Below are 11224 nucleotides of genomic sequence, written 5' to 3' on the forward strand. Positions count from 1 at the left end.
TCTAGTATGTGATTCCTCTTCTTGGTTCTTTTCCTGATTTTGGGTTTGTGAAGTGTGTACAACGCGTGGAGGTTAAAAGGTAATTTACCGTCTGTCAGCTCGTAAAATTACCAGACGTGAAGAGACAAGTTTCCTTTGTTATGAATGTGGGTTCTTGGGGATGAGAACCAAATATAAGGAGACTGTGAGAGCTGAACGAGAGAGAGAGGGGATTTACAACTGGTCAGAAGATCTCTCAGAAATTTCACTGCCATCTCCTGCAGCTGTGTCCTGAGTCACTGTGACTAAAGCCTTGTGTTAACTCCTCAGCTGTTCAGACAAACGTCTTCTTTGGCGTCCTCCTTGTGTACTTTAAAGGCACTGTAGAAATTTATTAAGTAAGGAAAGTTATTATTATTAAATTTAAAAAAATAATAATTAAAAAGCAGTCATAAAATCCTCATACATCAATATTTCTTTTCCATTTTTTCTCCATAAGTCACTTAAACAACTTAAACTGCTCAAAACCAGCAGGTCAAACCTTCAGACTGGCATTTAAAGAGTTAAAATCCTGAAAACTCTTTGAAGTTGTTCTAATGATTCATGAAAAAAAGTAGAAAAAAATATTGGAGTGTGAGGATTTTATGGCGGTTTCTTTATGTGTGAACATTTTTGTCACAAAGGGACAAAATGCATCATGAGAGTATGAACGACATGTGAACGTAAAAGACACTGGATTTCAAAAGTTTGGCTAAAGAGAAGAGTCAGAGGTTTGCATAAGGCTTTAGTGTTTGTGAAGGCTTCATATTATATTTGTGTTATTTCTTTGTTCAGTCGTTTCCAAGTCAAATGAAACACATCTTCATGTGACTACAGTCTGCTGTGGTGTTTTCCTACATGAAAACCTTCATTAACATCCCCTGCAGCTGTGTCCTGAGTCAGGATGAGACTAAAGCCTTGTGTTAACTCCTCAGCTGATCAGATCAGTTTTGTCTCAGTTTCCTCGAGCCTCTGACTCATCGTCCAACGTATGTTATCAGGGTGGATATCTGTCTCATCTGACCTCCGTCTGGTTCTTATCACATATTTCACTCATTCGTCAGTTCATGCTGTGCAGTCATTCCTGAAGTGTTAGATGCTCCTTGCATCAGACTCTCAACAAAAAGATCCAACACAGAGTTTTTATTTTATCTATTTATTTTATTCATTATCAACAACAAAAACAAAGTCAGTGGTGGTTTCCTCTCATCAACGTTTCTGTTGGATTCAGGTCAAGACTTTGACCCAGTTTCTCTTCACATTCAGCTCATGGACTCTGATTGGATCTTTAAATTAACTTCTAATCCTAGAGGTTCTCCTCACTGATGTAATACTGGTTCATGTTCTTGAATTAGAAAATACAGACTTAAAATAACGAGTCTTTAACTGTAAAAGTATGTCTTTTTAAAATTGTAGTCACATTTAAGCCTCTCATTACAATCAACTATGTAAAAAAGTAGAATTAAAACATTAAAATATTAATTCTGTCAGATTTTAACAACATAAAACACTGACGTCATCCTGTAAAAGTCTTTAAACAAACCAACGTTCACATCAAACTTGACTAATCCAATAAAATGGAGCCAAGTGTTTCCAGAGACTTTCTCTGCAGTGTGTGGTTTCTGCAGGAAGATCTGAGTCGTGCTGTTTCTCATCTATAATGTTGCTGTTTGCTGGATTACTGAACTTTATTGAAGGAGTTCAACTGGGAACTATTTCACTGCAGAGAGACCTGGACTCTGTCTCCAGACTTCCAGGGCTCCAGGAACTTCCACACCAGGTCACAAGGTACACCAAAACTCTCGTCATAGTCTGAAGGGCATATCTGTAAATGTAGTAAATCCAAAGGTCACAGAGTCACAGTCAGAAAATAATAATTAGAAAAACTGAAGGAAAAGTAAGAAAATGGAAAATATAACAACATCAATGAAACATCTACAAAGACTCACAGTAAGAATCTTTCCAGCCTTGAGTTCCATTGATGAATCAAATGTGTATGTGATGGGTTCACTATCGTTGATCTGGACTTTTAACTGACGTCCTTCCAGTGATTTGTCCTGCAGGACGGAAATGAAACACAAGAAGAAGAATGAGACACAGAGACAGAAACAAATGAATGTTGGTGTCTATTAAATCTGTTGAATCAATATTTTCTATGAAAAAAAATGACTCTTAAATCAACATCACCTGATCAGACGTGTTTCTCAGACAGATAAACTTGTAGTTGTCATTAACCACCACAGTGACGTCTCTTAACGTCTCCTGACTGTCTGAGCTGCTGCTGTTCTGTTTGGGAGGAGACGACATCCACAGATTAGTCCTTTCACATCAGTCAGCTTCATGTTCTATCTCTCAATCATTCAGAGAACTTTTCATCATTAAACATAAATGTGATGAGGAGGTAGGACCTAGAACATGAGGAGCTTTAGAAACCAATCAAAGACAGACAGACAATGACAAGTCTTTCTGCTCTTAGTTAACATCATGTTTCTAGTGGGAGGTTTGGCTGTTTTCAGGAAGGATGTTTGTTAAAGTTGAATAAAAAGTTACAGCAGATGATTCGTAGTAAAAAGAAGAACCTCTGTACTGGATTTCTCTCTCTGGAGAAACATGAAGAGAAACATTTAGTTTAGTTGTTGTTCTGATTTAAGTTGGAAACTGCTCTCCAATAAATTATGATTTTGGGGGAAAAAGTCAAGAAACATTGAATTAAAAGTGCTGCAGGTTGATGTTTCTGTGTGTTTGTGTTTCTCTCTCTACATCCACAAGTTTCTTTATTATGAGGAGAGAGAAGACAGAAAGAGAAGATGAGATTAAACATGGACCTTCATGAATGTTGACTCGTAAAAGAAAAAAAAATTAAGTTTCTACGTAGGATTCATGAAACATGTGCTGACAGACAAACGTCAGGATGAGTAAAGAAACACTGTGTTGTGTTGTGTTCTTATGTGTTGTGTTGTGTTCTTATGTGTTGTGTTCTTATGTGTTGTGTTGTGTTGTGTTCTTATGTGTTGTGTTCTTATGTGTTGTGTTGTGTTTTATGTGTTGTGTTCTTATGTATTGTGTTGTGTTGTGTTCTTGTGTTGTGTTGTGTTGTGTTCTTGTGTGTTCTTGTGTGTGTTGTGTTGTGTTCTTGTGTGTTCTTGTGTGTTGTGTTGTTCTTTGTGTGTTCTTGTGTGTTGTGTTGTGTTGTGTTGTGTTCTTGTGTGTTGTGTTGTGTTGTGTTCTTATGTGTTGTGTTGTGTTCTTGTGTGTTGTGTTGTGTTCTTATGTGTTCTTATGTGTTCTTATGTGTTGTGTTCTTATGTGTTGTGTTGTGTTCGTATGTGTTGTTATGTGTTGTTATGTGTTCTTGTGTGTTGTTATGTGTTGTGTTGTTATGTGTTCTTATGTGTTGTTATGTGTTGTGTTCTTATATGTTCTTGTGTGTTCTTGTGTGTTGTGTTCTTGTGTGTTCTTGTGTGTTGTGTTCTGTTGTGTTGTGTTCTTGTGTGTTCTTGTATGTTCTTGTGTGTTGTGTTCTGGTGTGTTCTTGTGTGTTGTGTTGTGTTGTGTTCTTGTGTGTTGTGTTCATGTGTGTTCTTGTGTGTTCTTGTGTGTTCTTGTCCTGTCCTGTCCTGTCCTGTTCTGTTCTGTTCTGTTCTGTTGTTTTGTGTTGTGTCGTGTCGTGTCGTTTTGTGTTGTGTCGTGTCGTGTCGTGTCGTGTCGTGTTGTGTTGTGTTGTGTTGTGTTGTGTTGTGGAGGTAGGACCCAAATAAAGACACCAGAGGAGGAAACAAAAGAAACTCAAAACTAGCTGGAGCTGGAACTAAAAGTATTGGAGGTTATAAAATAACACAAATACAAACATAGATGAGATCCACAAACTAAAAAATCTAGACAAGAACTCAGAAACACGACAGAACATGAGGAACTATCTCACTAATCTAACAAGCAGAGAGATGATGTTGACCACCAACATCAACCTCCTTAGAACAAGACAATGATCTGAATATTAAATGAAACAGAAACACATTGAAATGAGAACAAACTAGAATCTGATAGAAACTACTAACCTCCTCCTTCACTGTCGTCTGATAGTTGTCAGGCTCTAGATACTGAGAAGGAATCAGAGGAAAACAGGAAGTGAAGCAGGACAAGAAACAAACAAAAAGAAATAAAAACATAACACTCTCACAGATGAAATTGTTAATTTGAAACTGTGACACATTCATGTTGTTTCTCTTCCTGTTGGTTGATCTGCTTCATGAACTGGTAGAAAGAAGAGATGAAGACAGATTTCATTCCTGACCAATCAGAGCTGGTTCAGACCTTCATGGGTCCGAGGCTAAATTCTGCTAAGGGCCTTTTAACTGAACCCAAAATGTTCAGCAGTCACACCTGACACCCAGTGCTTCCACTCATCCCCCCTGTAAACATATTACACTAATACATATTAGTACAAAAACTGCATAAATATAGATAAGGCTGCTATTAATTCAGCTGCACTTGTTTTACCTTCAGATACTTTACTGAAAATATACGTGATTTAGTTATTTAGCCTATTTAGCACCATTGTCATGATATTTCATGAGTTTTATTTATTCACGAATATATCTACATCTAAATGTGCCTTGTATCTATCAAACTAAATTCAATCTTAGTAAATATTTATCCATTACTGCTGTTACCGCTGTTCATTTTAAGGCAGTTTTCCTTTTTTTTTCCCCGAGGGATAACTCCTCTTCATCTACGTTCATGCACATGCACTAGGAATCTGATGTGCGTGAGCAGCACTATGGACGGTCACATCATCACGTTTTGTTTTTGTTTTTCTCTCACGGGGCCTCTATGAGTTTGCGGGATGCTACGCAACACATGCACTGTGCATATTGGGTGAACCAGTCCTGTGATCAGTTCTGTTTAGTGTTTCTCTGAGATGTCATCAAGTCTTGTTCATGATGTTTCCTCTGAATGGATTTCAATGTTTTCTTTCTCAACTATTTATTGAAGTGAATCAACATTTATGTCATTTATTCTTATTGATATCAACTAAGTAGTTTTTGCTTCATATTTTATTTGTAATAAACATTGAATTATAAAGTTCTGCAGTTGATGTTTCTGTGAGTTTGTTCTTTACCTCATCTTTTATCTCCTCCATCTCTTTGTTTCTGGTCTCCAGCTCTTTGTTTCTTGTCTCCATCTCTTTCTTCAGCTTCTTCTTCTTCTCCCTTAGTTCATATATCTGAGTAAAAAAGAGATGAAGTCCAGATTGTTAACAGTCAGAATCTAACTTGTCCACAACATATTCTCTATTATCTACTGTGTGGATTTTAAATGCTGTTTATTCCTGTAGTTCTATCATTTGACATGTGGATGGAGCAGAGTTGTGTTTGTGTTTGTCAAACTCCACCAGTAGTTCATTAATAACAGAGAACTCAGTCTCTCTGAGATTAGAGTCAAATATGTGAAGGTTTCTGTCTCTGATCAAATCATTTCTTTGTGTGTTGATCCAGCAGGTGGTCTACATCATACCAGTCTATTGGAGTTAGGAGATAGGACAGAGTATTCTGGCTAGAACATAGTCAGACCTTCTGACCTTCTAACAAGCAGAGAGAAGATGTTGACCACCATTCAAGGACAGGTAAGTACCAGCCATTATGGAAATAGCGATCCCAGTTTCTGGTCAAGCAAATTTCAGGTGGGTGTTACCCACAGAGTTTTCCTATTTAAACCTCAATTTTCCACTAGTTTATTAGAACTGAAGAAGCTACTCGGATGAGTGGCGAAACGTCTTCAAGAAACCCTACAAGTCCAGCTGACCTTATTCAGCGCTTTTTGGATTACCATGACTTGGGAGAAGAATTTAGCAAAAGTAAGGCCCTTTCTCTTCCTCCTCACAGACCATTCGATTGTCCCATTGATTTAATCCCAGGGGTCCCTATTCCTAGGAGAAGGTTGTATTCCATCTCTGGCCCCAAAAGAAAGACCACAACTGATTATACTGAGTCCTCATTAAAGGCTGGCCTTATTCGCCCCTCTTCATCTCCGATAGGGGCAGGATTAATTTTTGTGGGGAAAAAGGATGGGTCTCTGAGGCCTTGTATTGACTATGGGCCACTTAATGCCATCACTGTTAAAGATCGGTATCCATTTCCACTCATGTCATCCACTTTTGATCAACTGCAGCAGGCCAAGATCTTCACCAAATTAGATCTTAAAACCGCATATGACCTGGTTTGCGTCCGAGAGGACGACAAATGGTAGACTGGTTTTAACACACCTCGTGGACATTATGAATACTTGGTCATGCCCTTCAGATTGACTAATGCTCCCGCAGTTTTCCAAGCCATGATCAGTGATGTTCTTAGAGACTTCCTGAACCGATTTGTTTATGTTTATCTGGACAACATGAGGTTTTGGTGGCCATCCATGGAGCGAGAGGTCCGGGAGTATGTGGAGGCATGCCATGTCTGCAACAAGACCTCTTCCAGCGCACCGATGGGTTTGCTGTAGCCACTCCCCATTCCTACTGATCCTTGGGCGGAGATTTCTCTGGACTTCGTCACGGGGATGCCACCCTCTGGAGGTAACACCACTGTCCTCACAGTAGTGGACAGATTTTCTAAGATGGCTCATTTCCTTGCCTTGCCTAAACTGCCGTCTGCAACGGAGACGGCTGAAGTTATGATGACTCATGTTTTTCGCATTCATGGATTTCCCAAATTTCCAAATTCTGGAAGGAGCTTTGTAAACTCATTGGAGCCACTGCCTCACCTGCGGGTATCACCCGCAATCCAGCGGCCAGACGGAACGACTCAGCCAGGAGTTGGAGACATGTCTTTGGTGTCTGGTGTCACAGAACCCAGCTTCTTGGGACAAGAACCTATTGTGGGTGGAGTACGCCCACAATTCCCTTACTCTATTTCAGTGCATCCTTGGTCATCAGCTCCTTGCCTTCTCTGAAGAAGAGAAGGAAATAACTGTCCCATCAGCCCACGCCATGGTCAGGCATTGCCATCGCATCTGGGCAGCCACCCACAGGCTCCTCCTACGCAACGCTGATCGCATGAAAAGGGCTGCGGACCGGAGGCATCGTCCTGCTCCAGTGTCCCAGCCTGGCCCGAAGGCCTGGCTCTCCACATGGTACCTACCTCTCCGTGTCAAGTCCAGGAAACTGGCTCCACGGTCTGTGGGTCTATTTCCGATTTCCAAAGTCATCGGTCCCTACTCTGTTCGTCTGCGCCTGCCTCGGCCCCTGAGAATCCACCCCACCTTCCACATCAGCCAGGTCAAACTGGTTAAGGAGAGTCCCATGGTTCCCGCATCCACACTCCCTCAACCTCCCCGGGTGGTCGATGGTGGCCCTGTTTATTCAGTCAAGTCTCTTCTGGCCGTGCGCAGTAGAGGACGGGGCAGGCAGTTCCTGGTGTACTGGGTGGGCTATGGTCCAGAGGAACACTGTTGGGTCCCTTCACGCTTCATCGTGGACCTTGACCACATCTCAGACTTCTATAGGCGTCACCCTCAGGTGGCTGGTCCATCAGGGGCCGTCCCTAGAGGGGGTACTGTCATGTCCAGAGACTCCAGTCATGTTTAGGTTGTTGTTTTTGGTTATGTTGTCTTGTGGTTTCCTGTTTTATTTGTAATTTACCTCCCGTTTCAAATGACTTGCCCCTTCCTCTTGTGTTCCCCTGCTGGTCTGATTGTCTGCTCCACCCTAATTGTTCCCAGCTGGTTCCCATTTCCTTGTGTGTACTTAGTCTGTGTCTCCCTTTGTTCTGTGCCAGTTCATCTTGTCCTGTGACGTCTCCCCACCCGGCTCCCATGTCCATGTCAGGTTTCTTCCTTGAAAGAGTGTTTTTCTGTTCTATTAGCTTTTCCCTCCAGAGAGAGATTTTTTTGTTCTGTTGTGGTTCAACCTCGAAATTGCGACTTTTGTTTGCACCTTCCCAGAATAAATACAGTTAATATTGAAATCGAGTGTGACTCGTGCATTTGGGTTCTGACACCTGTCTCGTCAGAACTAGACGACTCAGAAGAATGAAGAGAAATCAGGAAAGATAGATATTAATGATGGAAATATAGATTTAATCATAGTTCTCATAATGTGATCACTTACCCAGCGCGACCTCAGAGGCATGGAAGCAGCAGCTATGTTTTCCTCCAACTGGAAGAATTTATTAAAATCAAATAAAAAGATTTTATCATCACTGATTCTATTTCTTCACGTCAGACTAAACAACACATTTGACATTTATTCTGAAGGACATTTTCATATAATAGATTTTAGTTTGTCATCAAACACATATATCTGGACTCTGTATGTTGTTGTTTCTAATGAGAAAGATGTGTGTGATTAAATTACTTCTCTCTCCATGTCTATGAGCATGTTCTTTATCTCCTTCATCTCTTTGTTTCTGGTCTCCAGTTCCTCCTGCAGCATCTTCTTCATCTCCTTTAGTTAATTTGCGTGAGAGGAGAGAGAAGATACAGTTAAGATTCTTAACCCTTTATTTTTTACTTTTGTGGATTTTTTCAAATGTTTTATTTTTCATGTAGAAAATCAAGAGTTATGAATTTACCATATACAGTAATGGTATATACGGTCCCTTGTCCTTAAGTGCTAAACAAATGTAAACATGTATTTAGAGCAGACGTCCGAGCCGATTCAGACACAGGTCAACATTATCACCTTAGACAACATTAGGAGACCTCTTCATAATAAATCAGTTGTGCTCAGAGTTCATGCAGAGGTTGCATGGACCTTGTAGACCACATTAGACCCTGATTAGACCTGAGAATGCTTCTTTGATCTTTACTGATTGACTGAATGAAAACCACATGAAGTTACCAGATATGGTTCCTGGACTCATGAAGGGTTAAAGATGGACTTCTGTGTTTAATAATTCCAGCTGCTTTATTTATCCATCAACCTGCAGAACTCCTCACTCTGAGGGTGCAATAACCCATGACTACAACCATATTTATACTGATAATGTGAATTACTCATAACTTAACTCATGTTCACTTTATTTTCAAATATCTCATGCACATATTTCCTTGTATATTATTGGACTCTGGACTCAATATGTGCAATAATTTCCTACTGTGCAATAACCCATATTCAATGTTATTATAGAGCAAAGATTCAGAACACAGGTTAAATTATTATTTTTTTTTTACATCGATGTGCGTATTCTTACAAGAGTACAAGAGGAGGAGCTGCTAACGAAAAGTAATTTCCCCCTGAGATCAGTGAAGTGATTATGATTATGATTTTTTCACATCTGACCAAAAGGTGCTGATGTTCTCTCCATATCTAACCCCTAATCTCCAAACTTATGAACTTGTTCTTCACCTCATCCTTTGTCTCCTCCAGTTCTTTGTTTCTGGTCTCCAGTTCCTTCTTCAGCTTCTTCTTCTTCTGCGTTAGTTCATACATCTGAGTAAAAAGGAGGTGAAGTCCAGATTGTTAACAGTCAGACTCTAACTTGTCCAGAACACATTCTCTGTTATCTACTGTGTGGATTTTAAATGCTGTTTATTCCTGTAGTTCTATCATTTGACCTGTAGATGAAGCAGAGTTGTGTTTGTGTTTGTCAAACTCCACCAGTATTTCATTAATGACAGAGAACTCAGTCTCCCTGAGATTAGAGTCAAATATGTGAAGGTTTCTGTCTCTGATCAAATCATTTCTTTGTGTGTTGATCCAGCAGGTGGTCTACATCATACCAGTCTATTGGAGTTAGGAGATAGGACAGAGTATTCTGGCTGGAACATAGTCAGACCTTCTGACCTTCTAACAAGCAGAGAGAAGATGTTGACCACCAACATCAACCTCCTTAGAACAAGACAATGATCTGAATATTAAATGAAACAGAAACACATTGAAATGAGAACAAACTAGAATCTGATAGAAAATACTAACCTCCTCCATCATCAGTTTGTTGGAACCAGACGGCTGAGAAGAATGAAGAGAGATCAGTAAAGATTATAAATGATGGACAAACAGATTGTATCATAGTTCTTATAATGTGATCACTTACCCAAGGTATCCAGGGAGCAGGTTTGTTTTTCTCCAACTGGAAAAATTTATTAAAGTTAAATAAAAAGATTTTATTATCACTGATTCTATTTCTTCATGTCAGACTAAACAACACATTTGACTTTTATGAAGGCCGTAAAACTATTTCATTTTCACTCTGCACCTAATCTGTATTTCTCACTACATTTCTTTCTAGATGTTGTTGTTTGTGAAGATATGTGTGAATAAACTACTTCTCTCTCCATGTCTATGAGCTTGTTCTTCACCTCATCTTTTGCCTCCTTCAGCTCCTTCTTTCTGGTCTCGAGCTGTTTGTTTCTGGTCTCCATCTCCTCCTGCAGCTTCTTCTTCTCCTCCTTTAGTTCATTGACCTGAGTAGAAAACCTGCAGTTGTATCATTTCACCAGTAGATGGAGCAAAGTCACAGTTGTGTTGATCAGAGGTCAGTCCTCAATAACACAATGATAGTGTTTATGTGTGTGTCTCTACATGTTTCTCCATCTCTTCAGTCTTGTTCTTCAGTTCTTCTTTGGTTTTCTGCAGTTCTTCTTCAATCTTCTCATATTTCTCTGTCAGCTATCAGACAGACAGACGGATGATGATCAGTCAGCAGGTTTACTGATCAAACTTTCTTCAAACTGATCATTCTAAACCTTTAATCTTTTACTTCTTGTCTCTTACATCTTTAGTTTCTTCTAAAACCTTCATCTTCACTGTTTCCTCTGTCAGGAGCTTTTCTCCTCTTTCAACTTCATCTCTGGATCTTTTCTTGGTTTCTGTGTAAAATCAAAGCAGCTGAATTCAACTAGAAAAGACGTTTGCTGGTGTTTTACATCATTAATGTGGTGACTCATCTGTAACTTACTGGTTCTATTTTGTCTCCACACAAAGAAGACACCTGCTAAAATAACCATGATGCTAACAGCTAAGCTAACAGCCAAACCAGTGATGATAAGAACAACAGAACTGGACGAGGACAAGAAGAAATCATCTGAAATGACAACATACAGAGTTACATGACATTTCTACACAATCACACACAAACTGTGTCAAACTAAAATCATGTCATGGTCCGTTCTCTAAGCGTGTTCTACCTGGAACATGTATGTGAGCCTCTCTGGTCTGGTGGATGTTGTTCTGTTGGACTCTACATGTGAAGCTGTTGTTGTGTCTCTTGTC

General features: G+C 39.7%; 1 protein-coding gene across 1 annotated transcript; it reads right to left on the minus strand.

Annotated features, from left to right (window-relative positions):
- Positions 1-1648: 1648 nt before the first annotated feature.
- Positions 1649-5386, minus strand: LOC125016490 (lamin-A-like). The gene is made up of 5 exons (XM_047599003.1): positions 5138-5386; positions 4074-4115; positions 2206-2304; positions 1968-2075; positions 1649-1843 (listed from the first exon to the last, which is right to left on the minus strand). The coding sequence occupies exons 1-5, from the start codon at positions 5198-5200 to the stop codon at positions 1736-1738; spliced, it is 420 nt and encodes a 139-aa protein (XP_047454959.1). The 5' UTR covers positions 5201-5386; the 3' UTR covers positions 1649-1735.
- Between the last annotated feature and the right edge of the window lie 5838 nt (positions 5387-11224).

The sequence above is a fragment of the Mugil cephalus genome, chromosome 1 (assembly GCF_022458985.1).
Source record: "Mugil cephalus isolate CIBA_MC_2020 chromosome 1, CIBA_Mcephalus_1.1, whole genome shotgun sequence".
NCBI classification, from domain to species: Eukaryota; Metazoa; Chordata; class Actinopteri; order Mugiliformes; family Mugilidae; genus Mugil; species Mugil cephalus.